The sequence below is a fragment of the Misgurnus anguillicaudatus genome, chromosome 19, assembly GCF_027580225.2.
Source record: "Misgurnus anguillicaudatus chromosome 19, ASM2758022v2, whole genome shotgun sequence".
In the NCBI taxonomy this organism is placed as follows: Eukaryota; Metazoa; Chordata; class Actinopteri; order Cypriniformes; family Cobitidae; genus Misgurnus; species Misgurnus anguillicaudatus.
The window spans coordinates 53,813,586-53,831,106 of NC_073355.2; the positions used below are offsets into that span (position 1 = coordinate 53,813,586).

Below are 17,521 nucleotides of genomic sequence, written 5' to 3' on the forward strand. Positions count from 1 at the left end.
ACACTACGGTCGCAAAATTCTGGTCTCTTGATTATCCCTAGACTATCAAAAGTGTATAAAAGTGGAAGGTCATTTTCCTACTTAGCCCCTAAGCTCTGGAATGATTTACCAACCGATGTCCGAGAATCAGACACAGTCGATAATTTTAAATCTAGACTTAAAACATTTCTCTTCAACAAAGCATTCGCATAATTTGTCTAGTAAAAGTACTTAACTCGAAATAGTTATCTGTACGGAACAAAGCACTCGCGGTCATAACACAGACCAACCAAATAAATAAATAAAAACCTTATCTTAACCTATAGTCGGATTGCGATTTTGGAACTTTCGTGTTCTTGTGAATAGTATGCCATACAAACCCGTTTGCCACTGAACCTGCATTAACAACGACAGTGGGGCCTCCAGCCTTAGTCAAACGGGTTGGCACGTATGGTTGGGTTGTGATTTTGGCGCTTTCTTTGTATTGCAAATAGTTTGCCATACAGACCCGTTTGCCACTGAACCTGCATTAACGACGACAGTGGGGCTTCCGGCCTTAGTCAAATGGGTTGACACGTTTGGTCGGGTTGTGATTTTGGCGCTTTCTGGTGTCTTGTGAATAGTATGCCATACAGACCCGTTTGCCACTGAACCTGCATTAACGACGACAGTGGGGCCTCCAGCCTTAGTCAAACGGGTTGACACGTATGGTCAGGTTGCGATGTTGGCGTTTTCTCGTGATCTTGTAAATAGTATGCAATATAGACCCGTTTGCCACTGAACCTGCATCAACGACGACAGTGGGGTTACAGGCCTTAGTCAAACGGGTCGACAGGTTTCATTTTCTCTTAAAAATCGGAAGGTGACCCTTAGTTACCATATATACCGTTGCAGTGGGCCCCCAATTTGCAAAATCCTCAACTGTGGATAATATAATTATGCCGCAATAGTTAGTCTGTCTGAAACTAAGCTGATTAAACCACATCACTGTGTGACACTTGCATTACATGTGAACGGCCCCTACGCTAATATGATTTTGTTTTTCTCTCCCTGTCTCGTCCCTGGGTCCCATTGACCCTGAGGACAATGGGACAAACAGACCCAGTTCCGGTAGATGTGAAAGTCGGCACACCTCTGATCTACTGGTCGTCCTTCAATGTGATGCCCAGCTGATGCCTGACCAATGACCACCGGCAGGACCCGCTTAATATCCGCTTAATCTCTGCTTAATCTCCGCTTAATTTCCGCTTAAGCTCCTTATATGTGTGTATATACATGTATATCTCCCAAGGGTTTTTCCCTCCTAGGACTTTTTATTTTTATTTCCTCGGCTAAACAACCCGGGGTTTTTGTTTTTTTCTCCTAGGGGTTTTTTTTACCCCTGGGAGGTAGCCTGCTTTGGCTTAACTTAGCTTCTTCTCCTAGACGTTACATTAGTAATACGCTCGCTCATAATGTCGCGTCATAGCCTCAGCAAATTTGACTGCTTATGCTATTGTGTATTATGTTGTGCTATCTGTCGTTTTTCTGTGCTTTTACTGCTTCTTTCAATGTAAAGCTGCTTTGAAACAATTGAGTATTGTGAAAAGCGCTATATAAATAAAATTGAATTGAATTGAATTGAATTGAATTGAATATAAACATACAATATACCAAATGAAAGAACAGACCCTTTGCTTTCAAAAAATGAAAAACGTTTCATCCTACCTTCAGTAGTTCTTTTGTAATCAGCTTTTGAATATGGGTAGGTTTCTGCAAAAACACCACATTTTGAGCAAAAAGCAGAGATACTTCCATTTTTGTGACGGACTTTTCATAGCGATCCCATTCAGAGCGATCTTTAAAACAGACACGGACATGCTGCTGCTTGCCATAGGGAAATTCTTCCGGGTTTAAAAAGTTGCGGAAGTGCGCCACCTGGTGGATAATAGCGGTATTGCGGAAAGACGGAAAATCTCGTCATTGGCGGGGAAGCGTTTTCTCTTAATTGACGAGATATCTTGTCAATGGCGGGGAAAGAGTTAACATGGGAGGATTTGAACTTGATGAGGAGAAATAAGTTACTTACTTCAGGAAAATATCCTCCTCCAGTGCGTCTTCCTTTGTTCTTTAAAGGTAACATTAAAGATAAACACTTCTCTTCCTCAATGTCCAGACATAAATGAAGATATTCCTCACGTGTTTGTATAAAGTTTATTATCCAAACATGTGGTAAAGTCCCAGGGGCTTAACTTAGCACCCTCTACTATACGTTACATTAAAAATATGCTCGCTTATAATCTTGATTCATAGCCGCACCAAATTTTGCTGCTTATGCTATCGTGTATTATTTTATGCTATCTGTCGATTTTTCTGTGCTTTTCACTGCTTCTATTAAAGTAAAGCTGCTTTGAAACAATTACCAATTACCAGCACCTGTCTGCTTATAATTTCTTGATTTGTTCTTATTTTATATTCCTTATTTCCATTTTTTTGCTGATCTGAAATTTTTTTTTGATCCATGACTCAAAAAACGTGATGTAATTTGTTTATCCACTACTATGTTAAATTTTGTAATTTGAGAGTAGTCCACCCTATTTTTACAGAGGTCCAAAGAGACAGCTCATACAATGGGTCTAAGTTGAAATGTTCTCTTTCATTGTGGACAGTAAGGGCAGTGACTGTAACATCAAGCGTATTTTACAGTATTAAACACGTATTTATATCGATTTCATCAGGCTCCAGAAACATTTCAAAAAGAACACAAGAAATGGCCTTCTCAGCTACTGTAGTTTCAACTCTTGCGTCATCGGAACAGGGTGTTCAACAAATCACAGTTTTGGTTTACTTTGTGCAACGTTTTGTCGGGGCTGAACGCAGCCCTGGTGAATCCGTAACAATTAGGCAGCTATAAAACCCCATCCGAGTTACTCTTTAAAATATTCTGATAGTTTCAATAAACATTATTTATTGAGCTGCAAAAAAAAACTTTGCTGCTGCTTTGTTTTTAGTCAACAGATCTTTGTTGTGGTTTGTTTTATAAATGTAGCATTTCTATTAAATTTTTTAAATTCAATTAAACAAACAGAGAATTAATTACTCTAAACAAATAATAAACATTACTGCTGCCACAAACTATTGTTTTGATCATTTACTAATATGAATGAATGTTGAGATAAAACTTACTCAGCTCTTTTGGTGTTTTTGATCACTGGCAGAAGTCGAATCATAGCTTCATCAGATCTTCCGTATTTCCCCAGCTCAAACGTCTCTTGAGTTTCTTCTGACATCAGCAGCACAAATGCTAGTGCTGACCACTGAACAGATGAGAGCTTTTGAGCCCTGAGATTTCCTGAATTCAGATACGTCTGGATTTCTGTGATCAGTGAATTATCTTTTAGTTCATTCAAACAATAAAAGAGATTGATGCTCTTCTCTGCTGATTTTGTTTTCTTAATGTTCATTTTGATATAATCAGCAGTCTCTCTCATATTTTCATCTTCATCTGTGATCTTCAGTTTGGGCAGAAATTCCTTCAACTCATTCTGATTGGACTTCAATGAAAGACCCATGAGGAACCGGAGGAGAAGGTCCAGGTGTCCATTCTTGCTCTGAAGAGCATTTTTAATTGCAGTCTTATGAAGGTCAATAAGTGAATTTTTCAATTTCCATTTCAGTTTTTCACCCCGCGTGAGAAGGAAAGGATTTGTTTTTACATCTTTGTATATGATAAGCACATAGAGAGCAGCAAGAAATTCCTGAACGCTGAGATGTACAAAACTGTAGACATTTATCCCAGAAACTGGCTTTTCTGTCTGAAATATTTGAGTGCATAAGCCAGAGTAAACCAGACCTTCACTGACAACCAGACCACATTCTTCAAGATCTTTTTTGTTGAAAATCAGGTTTCCTTTCTGAAGCTGTTTAAAAGCCAGTTCTCCAAGTTTCAGAATAACATCTTCAATAGATTTAAGATCATCACTGTATTTTTCTGTCATCTGTTTTATTTGAGTAAGTAAGAAGTAAATGTACATCCCTGTGAGGGTTGTGGGAATTTTTTCATGATCCTCTTGAGTCAGCAGAGGCTGAAAAACACTGAGAGAGTTACGGCAGAAGACAGGAATGTGACACATGATGTAAAGACTCCTGGATTTCTTCATGTGTGAGATGATTTTCTTTGCCACATCAGGATTGCTGTTTTTGGTGAAGTATTTCTCCTTCTGCTCATCGTTGAATCCTCGGACCTCTGTCACCTGATCAATGTATTCTCGAGGGATTTGATGGGCTGCTGCTGGTCTGGAGGTGATCCAGATGAGAGCAGAAGGAAGCAGATTTCTTGTGATCAAGTTTGTAATGATGTCACCCACTGTTGTTTTTTTATGAACATCTGTCAATATCTTACTCTTCTTAATTGTCAATGGGAATCGATACTCATCCAGGCCATCAAAAATGAACATGACTTTACCTTCACCTTCAGGTAATGAAGGTGGTACAACACAGTTAAAGTGTTTGTGAATCAGATCCATTAGACTGCACTCCTCTTCAATCAAATTCAGATCATAGAAGGGCAGAGGAAAAACAAAGATGATTTCCTGATTTTCTTTTCCTTCAGCCCAGTCAAGGATGAATTTATTGACTGAGACAGTTTTTCCCACACCTGCGATGCCCATCGTCAGCACTTTTCGGTTTCGTTGATCACACTGGCCTTTAAATATGTCATTGCATTTGATGGGTGTGTCCTCAGCAGGAGTTCGGTTGTGATTTAATTCAATCTGTCTCACTTCATGCTCACTCACTGCTCCTCCAGTCTCATTCTTTACTATGAAGAGATCAGTGTAAATATCATCCAGTCGTTTTAGATGGCCAGTCTGTGAATCACCATCCAATATTTGCTCATAGTGCCGTTTTAAGGACTCCTTCAATCTGTTGCTGAGCTCGCTGTAATCACTATCATTAGCTTTTTTGTCAACTGTAACTGCACATTCATGAAAGAAAAACAAACAAACAGAGTAAATGACATCATGACACTTGACGAATTTCTCCATTTGAACATTTACATGAAATAAAACTCTTTGTTTTACCTTCCTTGTGTTTATTTTCTAGCTGTTCGGCCAATTCATTCTGCTTCATCTTCCTCAGGATCTCCATTGTGACCTTCACAGCCTTTTCTGTTCCATACTGTTCTCTCATCTTATTTACTGTATCTAAGACATCTGCATTCTCCAGTTTAGGAGCTGGAATACGATCTTTAATATTACTCAGGTGCCATTGAAAGTGTTTCAGATCTTCTTTTAACAGTTCTTCTAGTGTGTTCTTGAGCTCTAAAACAGAAGCCATCTTCCAAAACTGACCCACTTCTGCAGGACACGAAAAACAACATTTTAGATCTAAAGTTCAGATGATGTTTGTATTGTGAAATGATGCTGTGAAGTCTGACACATAGAGATGGTGAGTGATCAGGTGTGCTGCAGAGCTTTACAGTCAGTAGCTACGTTTACATGGACACATTTAGCCTCCATCGGATTAAAATCCTTCCGATTAATAAATCCTATCATAGCGTTTACATGACACTTAATAATGTGATCGGATTGATGTGCGTGTTTATATGACACAAGATTTACATCAGATTTGATCATTTGACATGCGCACATTGCACAAATATAGTTTCACGCTGTTTCAAGATTTGCTTTGTGTCTCAGCTGATTATAAAGCAGCAGCAAAAACACCCATTCACGTGTGCCCAGTAAGCGTATTTTACTTCACGCAGTGCTGCAGAGACCGTTCGCGAGAGCGAGTCCAAACACACGCGTTTGTGGATCAGAGAATAAATCATCATGGACTGACCGGACAACGCTGTCTTGTATCACTTTATGGGGAATTGAAGGATAATAGGAACAAGATTAACAAGACAATCACTTCTTGTGACTTCCTTCAACAAAACAAACTCGAGTTATTTGCGTCACATGTCATTACGGCAATTCTATGTCATTGCATGTGTGAATATGCTCCACACTCCCGTCCTGTAGGTGGCGGAAATGCGCCTTTCAGTGGGTTTACCAACTGCCATTAAAAAAAAGAAAAGATGGCACATGCGCAGAGCGTCCCAGTTTCAGTTATCCATCCGATCATGTGTATACATGTCCTATTGAGCGGATTACAAAAGGAATAAACCACCCCTAACAAGCGGATTAGATTTTTAATCAGATTGGCACTTTTTAGTCCGATTGAGGTGTTTATATGGAGCATTTTTATTCAGATTGATCATTTAAACGGATTACAAATGTCCATGTAAATGCAGCTAGTGAATAGATCACAGTCTAAACTTGAAATTACATCTACTTGTGTGATAGTCAGTAATCCTCAGTAACTCACACAAACATATGCTGTACATGACTTCACTTTGCTTCGTGGACAGAGTCTGGCAGGGCATAATTGACAAGCTTTTACTTTCTCGAGGGGGGGGCGCTAGTCTGAAGTTTAAAATCATTGGTGTAAACTTAAGCAAATCACATAATGTTTGGTTATGATGAGTGTTATGCGCCAGCTCAGCCGTATCAGTTCTGTTAAACACAGCTCTTTGTTCATTTCGAGTCTGTCAGAAATGCTGCAACATAATTGCAAGACTGCAGCATGACATGGCAATATTTAAGGACTAGAAAAGAAACGAGACACTGACCTGTCAAAATGGTGCCAGTTCAAGCTCGACAGATAAAAGAGGCCGAGATATATCCTCTAAAATTCCAACTCCTCCCCAGTTTCTCACTGACGATCGGTAATAGTTGATCAATTAAACTTTTCTCAAAACCTGTCGGGAGTAGGTTCACAACATTACCTCCATTCAAAATGTTTAACAAACACTCTTCTTGTTCGGGATTCAGTTGGCAAATGCCGGAAATATTCCACACAACAGAGCGAATAGCATCCCGTGTCTAAACTACGATCTTACATTCGGTGCTTAGTGTCTGTCACAGCTCTCAGGCCCTACGTCACGGCTCTCAGCCCGCCCTCTGTTTGTTGATTGGCCCGGCTGTTTTGGAGTCAGAGAAAAACGTGTAGAAGGGTTGCCTTCCTTGCTGATCTAATGGCGGATTTATCCAGTGTATGTGTTTCAGACATGTGCTCACCAGAGTGGGAAGCTGTGGAGGAGCTGCTGCCCGGGTATCGTAGATCCAACATGCAGCACAGCGTGCCTCACATCTACCTGGCCCCAAACCTACGAAAGCGACTGAGCATGCAAGGACCTCATCCCCCACGCGATGCAGCTTCATGGACTGTGTTCGGGTGAACGGACACCCCACCGCCCAGCATGAAAGCGGTAAGACTGCACTTGTTATTGTAACCTGTATTTCATGCCACATGTATAGTTTAGCTTCTTCCGTCAACAAAGAGGGTTTTGCATGTGGTAAGTGTAATGAAGTATTAAGGCTGACGGAGAAGGTTGCAGAACTAGAAGCCCGCATTTGAACGCTAGTTGAGGATAGTAAGACCGCTAATGTTAAAGACACTGTTTCGGATGTGCCTAGTGTTAATGGTAATGCACATGGCTCGGTTCCGACATCAGAGTCAGACTAACTGAGTTACTGTGAGGCAGCATAGTCGAATTCGGCACCTGTAATTATTTTTAACCAGAGATCGGAAGTAACGAAGTACAAATACTTTGTTACTGTACTTAAGTAGATTTTTCTGGTATCTGTACTTCACTTTTTATTTTTCTGACAACTTTTTACTTTTACTTCTTACATCTTTCCACAAATATCTGAACTTTTTACTTACATTTTTACTGGCGTGCACCTTCCGCGTGTGTCTCAAAATTTGAGAACGCGCAGAGAGTGCGCGGATAGTTCGCATAGACAGTGCATGCGTGTGAAAACGTTAAGACAGGACATTACACTACAAACATTTACACAAAGGCAATAAACAACATTTGCACACACACCATCGTCTTTTCTTCATTTATTTTAACTTCTTCCAGGAACAGAAAGCTGTGGAGCACTTTTGTCACCATAATGTTTGATTCCTGTTCTTTGTTTGCTTGTTGTTTGTTCTAAACCTTGTTTGCAGTGGTGGATCCGCTACTTTTATTCATCTATCCTAATCTTTTTTATGTACTGTAAATGTTGCAAATCAGTGCTGCCCTGATGGCCTGGTAGAGTAATAATTTGAATAAGAATTATTTGTATTGCATATACGTGTTCAACGCGGCCATCCGCGTGGAGCCACAGGAAGTATACCCGGAAAGCTGTGCGGACACGGAAAAAAGGTATACCCCGGCCTTAAGGGGTTTTAAGGGCCCTGTAGAAGTTTCGACCTGCACTGACATTTGTGCTTTTTTCAGTTACTTAAAAACATAATAATGGCAAAAGTCTCATAACACTGTGTTCAGCACAAACTGGGCTACTATATTAGGTGGGCAACATGTATGTACATGTTTGTATTTTTAAGAGAAAAATGTTTGTGTGGTTTTTGAAAAAAATTCCACAAATCTCATTCTAAACGTGTTTTCCAATGACTTTTTTAAAAACAGGATCTAGTAGTCTAGAGTTTTTTCTTTAAAATGATGTGAAAACCATTCTGCTTACTCATTCACATAAAACAATATATTGATTTAGAATAAAAAAAAAACTTTTACTTGGGAAAGGCCGTATGGGTAGAGGCGGGAAAGTTCCTGAATAATCTGTGATTGACAGCAGAGGAAACAAAACACTTGCATAATGAGCCTTTATGCAGGAATGTAAGTAGAGGACACTGTCTCGGGAAGTAAACCCATGATAAGGTTTACTTGGGAATTTCTAACAACAATTGCAATTAAATGTAAACACACACACACACACAATATATATATATATATATATATATATATATATATATATATATATATATATATATATATATATACATATATATATATATATATATATATATATATATATATATATATATATATATATATACATACAGTGAGGAAAATAAGTATTTGAACACCTGCTATTTTGCAAGTTCTCCCACCTAGAAATCATTGAGGGGTCTGAAATTGTCATCATAGGTGCATGTCCACTGTGAGAGACATAATCTAAAGCTGCTTGGGAATTTTCCTGTAGCCCTTTCCAGCCTTGTGGAGGTGTACAATTTTGTCTCTAGTGTCTTTGGTCTTGGTCATGTTAGTAGTTGGATTCTTACTGATTGTATGGGGTGGACAGGTGTCTTTATGCAGCTAACGACCTTAAACAGGGTTGTTTTTACCACCAGGGAAGAAACGTGAATGATCCCGGGTCCGTCAGAGATGCAGCTCGATGTGGGTTCACGTTAGATGGGAGGATTATCATCCCAGCGTTGTTGATGGATTGTTTTATCGCTAGCGAGGAAACACAAATTATCCCTGGTCCGTCAGAGCTACAGCTCGTCGAAAGCTGTGCACAGTAAGTTAAGTTTTTCTTTTAAATATTGAAATACTGATAACCTTAGTTTGCAAATAATATAACCATCAAGTCAAGTTAATAATAATAATAACAACATGTTTATTTTTTATAGCGCCTTTCAAGAACCCAAGGTTGCTTCACAATGTGGGCCTAATACAAATAATAAGACAAATACACAGGCCAACTGCTTATTATGACAGACAAACAAGCAGCAGGCAGATGGAGACAATCAAACACTGATCAACATAAATAAAAAAAAACAAATAACAAATAACCTATTTGTCAAAACATACATTTTGATGAAGTATAGAAAAAAAATAATGATGAAAAGTGTTGAACAGAGAAAACTGAGTTATTTATTGAGCATTGTGAATAGATGAGTTTTAAGTTGTTTTTAAAGGTCTGGAGGTTGTCGGACGGACGAAGATTAGGTGGCAGCTTATTCCGTGCCGTAGGGCCTGCAACACTAAAAGCCCTACCACCCAGAGTCGAGAGTTTGAACCTGGGTACGACAAGCAGATTGTCAGTGCTAGATCTAAGGGCCCTAGTCGGAACGTATGGTCAGGGTGCGATTTGCCTGGGGGGATGCTTGGGATTTCCCCCTTTCTGGTCAATGTATCCCTGCCACTGCTTAATTATTTTTATCTCCGGTGGGGATAAATTTACCCCCCCCCCCCCAAAGTGATCAGTGCTACTACACTAGTGGCGAGACAGATCACAAAACTTATCACGGATCCGTGGTTTGATTAAAGTCAATTTTGTTTTTAAATGCGCTACTTTGGCTGGCTCTGATACAGCTGCCGTGCAGCCTCTCTGTATTCAGCACTCTGCAGACTTGCTCAATGTCCCGCCCAGACGCCATCTGATTGGTTACAGACCTGGTTACACCTCATGTGTAATAGCCTATTTATATATAAAAATTATATTATAATGCATTTTTGTTAGGTCTGACAATGATTACCAAATTTCTCTCTCATATTGCTCTTCATAACCACTGAAAACAGTCAAAAAAGTTAAAACTAGTGGTGGGCCTATGAAAACACCCCCCCCCCCTGTTTTTTTCACAAATCGCACCCTGCGTATGGTTGTACTAATTCAATGAGGTATTTGGGTGCCGGGCCATGACAGGCTTTATATACCAGGACTAGTGCTTTGAACTGGCTGCGATTTACGACAGGAAGCCAGTGAAGTTGGTGAAGGATCGGAGTGATGTGGGCAGATTTTTTATTATATGTGAGGGCTAGTGGAGCAGAGTTTGAGTTACCATTTGAAGTCGATGGATTTCTTTGGTGGGTAGGCCAATGTATAATGAGTTACAGAAATCCAATCTTGAAGTGATGAAAGCGTGAATGACAGTTTCCGCATTTTTCTAGAAAGCTAAGAGAGGGGCGTACACGAACAATGTTTCGCAGGTGAAAGAAACATGATTTTACGGTCTGGCTAATGTGGGAATGAAAGCATAGCGTGGGGTCAAACAAGACTCCCAGATTACGCACAGTTTTTGAAGGTCTAATTTGAACACCATCAATATCAATAAAAATGTCATGTTCAGGCAACCTCAATGATTTGGGGCCAATCTGCAAGATTTCAGTTTTTCCAGCATTAAGCTGTAAGAAGTTATCAGACATCCATGTTTTAAGTTCATGAAGGTAGGAGCTAACATAGGAGGGTGGACAAGATGAGTTGGGGTTGATCGTAAAATAAATTTGAATATAATCAGCGTAGCTATGCAAATTGAGACCATGCCGTCTGATGATCTGGCCTAGGGGTAGCAGGTAAACTAGAAATAAAAGAGGACCAAGTACAGAACCTTGAGGTACACCATGAGAAACAGTGACAGTGTGGGATCGATGCTTACCTATTCTAACAAATTGATGCCTATCTGATAGATACGAAGTCAACCACTTAAGAGCCCCACCAGTGACCCCTATTGCAGACAGACAAGAAAGAAGTCTAGAGTGGCACACAGTGTCAAATGCTGCACTGAGCTCCAGAAGAACAGTATACTTTGTGCACCAGAGTCAGAAGCAAGGAGGAGATCATTTAACACCTTTAAAAGAGCTGTTTCTGTGCTGTGATATGGACGGAAACCAGATTGGAGTGGTTCGAAGAGATTATGTCTCTCTAAATGTGACTGCAGTTGTGCCGCAACTACCTTCTCAAGTAGCTTGCCAACAAAAGCGAGATTTGAAATTGGTCTATAATTGTTCTGAATGGTGTTATCAAGGCCAGGCTTCTTGAGAATTGGAGTGCTGGCCGCTACTTCGAGATTAAGTGGAACATAGGCAGTGGCTAGGGATCAGTTTATAATGTGAGTAATAGGTTGAATAAGTGTGGGCAGAATAGTTTTTAGAAGGTATGTTGGTCTAGGATCAAGTATACAGGAGGAAAAATTTGATTTAATAATCAGTTTTTCAACCTAGGGTGTATTTGTGAGTGAAAAGGTCTCTAGCGGACAATCTATCAGAAATGGAGTTGAGGGGGATGTGGCAGTAGAACAAAACAATTGATAGATGTTCTCAATTTTTTTGTAGGAAAAAAGACTGAAAGTTTTCACAAAGTTCATCTGAACCAGTAATAACTACAGTGGATGGTTTGACCCGTTTATTTATCTTAGAAAAAAAGAGCTTTAGGTTTGCACTTAGCTTTGTTGATAACAGTAGAAAGGTAGTTAGAGCGTGCAGTGTTGAGTGCTTCTTTATATTTTACTACTGACTCAGAAAAGGCCATAGCATGTACAAGAAGGGAAGATTTTTCCAGACGCCTACATATAGTTTTCAGAACTCTAAGCTCAGGAGTGAATCAAGGAGATGAGTGAGTAGACGGGACAGTTTTAGTTAAAGGAGCAATCTCATCTAATGCATTACCAATAGATTTATTATAGGTTGAAACTATCTCACCAGGACTCAGGAGATTAAGTGTAGAAGGAAGAGCAGAGACAGCAATAGCAGCAGAAAAATTATCAACAGTTATACCTCTCAGGTTTCGGTAGGATATAACAGTGTTAGTTTTAGGTTTTGCAAGGGTAACTGAGAAGTCAAAAACAATTCGTTTAGAGATGCCCAGATTATGTCCCTGAGCATGTACATTGTCAATACAAACAGTACAGAGGAGATCTAGAGTATGATAGTGAGAATGTTTTGGGAAATCAATATGCTGATATACTTCAAAATAATCCAAAACCGCTAGGAAGTCTTTTGCAGCAGTACTATCGGAATCAACATGTATGTTAAAGTCACCTAGCATCATGATTCTATCATGCCTGGCAAAAGCAAGAGTAAGAAGTTCAGTCAGATCAGAGCAAAAGCCTGGGTTATTTCTAGGGTGTCTATAAATCAACAGAATCAGTATCGGAGTGGGGCCAGCCAGTTGAAGTGATAAACATTCAAAACTAGGTGCATCAAGAATGTCATATTTAGTCACTTAATAATTGTTCTTAAAGATCACCGCCATACCACCACCTCTGCCGCTAAGTCGAGGTTTTGTCAGATAATTATATCCAGGAGGAGTTAAAAGGTTCAGCTCGAAGAAATCATCAGCTGTTTGCCAGGTTTCAGTCAGAAAGAGTAAATCCAGGTCTCTCTCAGTGATAATTTCATTCAGTAGAGTATCTTTGCCAGTCAGGGAACGAGTGTTCAATAGAGCGCAGTTGTGTTGCTGGGAAACAGGTGTTGATGAGTAGTCCGCATTTCTAGTTAGTGGTATGAGAGTCCTGGCGCGATGAGGAAACGCGTCGTTACTATGGGAACGCTGCGATCTCGATGAATTGATCACAGGTATAGATAAGGAGGAATCATAGTCATAAAAATATTGACGCTTTGCAGACCGATGGATATAACATGGACGACGCGCAATTCCAAGAGTAGTACATAAATCAAATGTGGAGGATTCCAGTCGTGATTCAGGTTATGCAGTTGCAGTAGGGTATAATTTAAATCCATACCGTGAATAAGAAGCAGAACAAGGCCAACGTCCCTTACGAAAAAGAAGTTTATTGAAGTGTGCTATAAGTATTCTTCTTTTAAACTTAAAATAAGAAAGTATACTTTCAATTTACTTTTTATGCACTTCTCTAAAATGTACTTTAGGTACTTCTCAGAAATATACTTAAATTGTACTAAAGTATACTTGACCTATACTGACCGAAATGTCTAAGTATATTTGGCCTATACTTGTTTACTGACATATACTTAAAAGTATAAAGTAAAAATGCAAAAACGAAAGCTACATCAAGAAAGCTGCAAAAAGCCATATGAATAGCCCTGGTGAAAAATAAATATACTTTATTGTATTTCAACTATATTTAACTTTGCAATAGTACATTACAAATATACTTAGAAAGAAATGTACCATAATTGAATATATTAAAAGTATGCTTACAACATATTTGCTTACAATTAAACTTATAACATATTTCAAAATAATTGTAATTTAGCATATTTTCTAAAAGTATACTATAAAAATATACTTGGAGGTAAAGTTCTGTTCCATATTTAAAGTATACTAATTTGAACTTATTTTAAAGTTTATTTTAGGTTTACTTTATCTGTTAAAGTTATCATTATAATAATGCACTGACAGCATATTTATAAAATATATTATTTAGCATCCTTTAGAAACAGTATATTTTAAGTAAATTTTGAAAGTATATGTAGTTTACAAATATATATTATCTTTATGGAGAATCTTTAGTGTTAGTAAACTAGTAAGTTATTAATTTTGTGCTGCAGGTATACTTGCAAGTATTCTTTTACTATACTTTTTTAGTTAACTAGTGTACTCATACTGAAAGTGTACATGCAAGTGTTCTGTTAGTGTACTCTTAGCAAACTAGTAAGTTACTAATTGTGTGCTGCAGGTATACTTGCAAGTTTTCTTTTACTATACTTTTAGTTAACTAGTAGTTTACTACTCAACTTTACTTTAAGTGAACTTAACATCATACTATAAATATAAACATATTGCACTTAAAGTACAATACAATGTTCCTGTGTATTAATTTTTTTACTTGTACCTTTTAATTGTACTTTCAATTTGAAGCTAAATCTTTCGAATGCTATCAGTGAGCTAATCAAACAAAAATAATAAATACAAAAATTATATATATATAATGGGACACTACAGTGGGACACTGTAGAAATTGTGAGTAAAAAAGGAATGGAATAATTTACAAATCTCAAAAACTTATATTTTATTCACAATAGAATATAGACTATCTCTGCCCATCTTGACTTCTGAGAGACACTGACACACTTTTTATACCCAATCATGTTAAAGTAACCCAGCCCGTTGGGTAACACATTTTAACCCAGCAGGTTGGGTTGTTGAAAAAACCCAACGTGTAGTTATTTTAACCATTTATGGGATTAATATTCTGGGTTTGGGTTATTCTTGCTGGGTTATTTTTATCATGTGCTTTATTGTAAATCAAGACCATTTTGAACACTAAATAAATGTTTATTTGACTGCAAAATAACTACATTTTTACATTTGGCAGTTGCAAAATCATTTAAAGGACTGCTTACTGACCCAAGTATAAATATATTTATAAAATATAGCTGCAAGCAGCAACACGGGGTCAAGCACCTTCGGCGCAATGCACACAAAGCACAGCAAGCACACAAAACACAGCAAGCTCACAATGCACAGCAAGCACACAAAGCACAGCAAGCACACAAAGCACAGCAAGCACACAAAACACAGCAAGCACTCAAATCACAGCAGGCACACAAATCACAGCAGGCACACAAAGCACAGCAAGCACACAAAGCACAGCAAGCTCACAAAGCACAGCAAGCTCACAAAGCACAGCAAGCACACAAAGCACAGCAAGCACACAAAGCACAGCAAGAACACAAAGCACAGCAATTACACAAATCACAGCAGGCACACAAAGCACAGCAAGCTCACAAAGCACAGCAAGCACAAAAAGCACAGCAAGCACACAAAGCACAGCAAGCACACAAAGCACAGCAATTACACAAATCACAGCAGGCACACAAAGCACAGCAAGCTCACAAAGCACAGCAAGCACACAAAGCACAGCAAGCACACAAAGCACAGCAAGCACACAAAGCACAACAAGCACACAAAGCATAGCAAGAACACAAAGCACAGCAATTACACAAATCACAGCCGGCACACAAAGCACAGCAAGCTCACAAAGCACAGCAAGCACACAAAGCACAGCAAGCACACAAAGCACAGCAAGCACAGCAATTAAAGAAATCACAGCAAGCTCACAAAGCACACAAAGCACAGCAAGCACACAAAGCATAGCAAGCTCACAAAGCACAGCAAGCACACAAAGGACAGCAAGCACACAAAGGACAGCAAGCTCACAAAGCACAGCAAGAACCACCATAATGCAGAGCAACAACAGCAAACATGGAAAAATAGAACACATGTGAACTACAGACAGGTTGAGAAGAATTGATGAGGAAGAACAAAACATCATGACTCAGGTGGGATTCGAACCCAGGAACTTAGAATCTAAATGCAATTGGTTAACTAGATGCGCCACTCAGTTTACACAGTTCATGAGGCAGCAGACAAGAGATTAGAAAGCTGAAAGGATTAACATGTCAATCACCAAAGATGCAGAATTGACACAGCAGAAGTAGAAATAACAGAAATACAATGTACATTAGTTCAAGTGAAATTGAAGACAAGCAGATCATTCTGTATAGTAATGCTATACAATGTAATATACAGTCACATTAATTTATTACTATGACAAATAGACAACGTCACAGGCACGGTAAACTTTAGAGTGGTATTTCTAAGAAAGAGAACAGAATATCAAAAATCTGTTCGGTCACATCTGTGCGGATTGCTCCAAACATTATACGAGCAGAACCTGACATAAAATACACAAAATTTGTAAAAGGAGTAGCGAAAAAATCATTTACCATATGCCTTACAATAACACATGAACAGAATGTTGGAAAATGACAAACGAGGTATCGTTGCGATCGGCATAAAACAGTGAATACAATTTCACAAAGAAAATGTATATCAGACAATGTATTCAGAAGTTATAAGCAGTTCAATAAGAACTATTATAGTTTATAACCCCTAGGTGGCGCTGTACTCTGACTTCCCATGTACCTTCAGGACATCATGTCGAAGCTCCTTACCATTTTTTGCGCGGATATGTCCAATAGTTTAAAAAATATAACAATTTATTTGAAATTTCAAAATGGCGGACAGGCGGTTTGGTCAAATCTGGCATAATTCACATCGACTGATGCGGCATGAGGTAAGCAATACATAGACATCAAGATCATAATTTTCTGACAAACAGTTCAGAAGTTATGGGCAATAATAGCCTATTTTTCTATCTCATGACCCATAGGTGGCGCTGTCACCAAATTTGGCATGGACCCCAAGTTCATGGTCCACATGAAGTGTACCAAATTTCATTTCAATTGATCAAAGAATGACTGAGATACAGCTTCAGAACCATTTTTGCGTCAACCTCGTTAAGTTTGCGCATTTATTACTTTTGAACGAAGATCAATATCAAAATTCTGTTCGGTCATTTCTATGCGGCTCACTCCAAAGATCATCTGTGCCAAATCTCATAAGAATTGAACCGCATTTGAAGGAGGAGTAGCGAAAAAACGAAATACTGTACATTTCAAAATGGCCGCTACTGTAATGGGTGGAGTCTTACTGTAAAGTATCAAATTCAATAAGCACGATGAGAGCAATCACGTGTACTAAGTAGAATTTTCATAGATCAAATGGTTCACCAATTATAACAGTTTGAACATTGATTTTTTTGGACTACTGGTGGCGCTATAGAGTTACTGCTAAAGACCCCATTTTTGGTCACATGACTATTTATGACCACCTCTACATCTGTGCCAAATTTCATCATTTTCCTATGTACGGTTTATAGGGCTGCCATAGACTCCCATTGGGGAAAAATAATAATAATAATAATAATACTAAATATAGCTGCAAGCAGCGATACGGGGCCAAGCACAATCAGCGCAATTAGCTCCCAAAGCACAGCAAGAAAGATACAACTTATCAATCACTCAGGGCGCATTGAGCACCCAAGGTGCATCAAGAACACAAGGCTCAGCAAAGAACCCAAAGCATAGCAATGACAGAGCAGAACCACCGCAGTGCAGAGC

The 17,521-nt window shown here is 38.8% G+C and overlaps 1 protein-coding gene across 1 annotated transcript in view; it reads right to left on the reverse strand.

Moving 5' to 3' along the window:
- The window catches only part of LOC129426532 (NACHT, LRR and PYD domains-containing protein 12-like), a 216,732-nt gene that overhangs the window by 94,429 nt on the left and 104,782 nt on the right, over positions 1–17,521 (reverse strand). The window contains exons 2-3 of the mRNA XM_073856736.1: positions 5,010–5,315; positions 3,145–4,915 (exon numbers count right to left, since the gene is read on the reverse strand). Of these exons, the coding sequence (XP_073712837.1) occupies positions 3,145–4,915; positions 5,010–5,295 (2,057 nt within the window). The 5' untranslated portion in view covers positions 5,296–5,315. The remainder of the gene's footprint in view (positions 1–3,144; positions 4,916–5,009; positions 5,316–17,521) is intronic.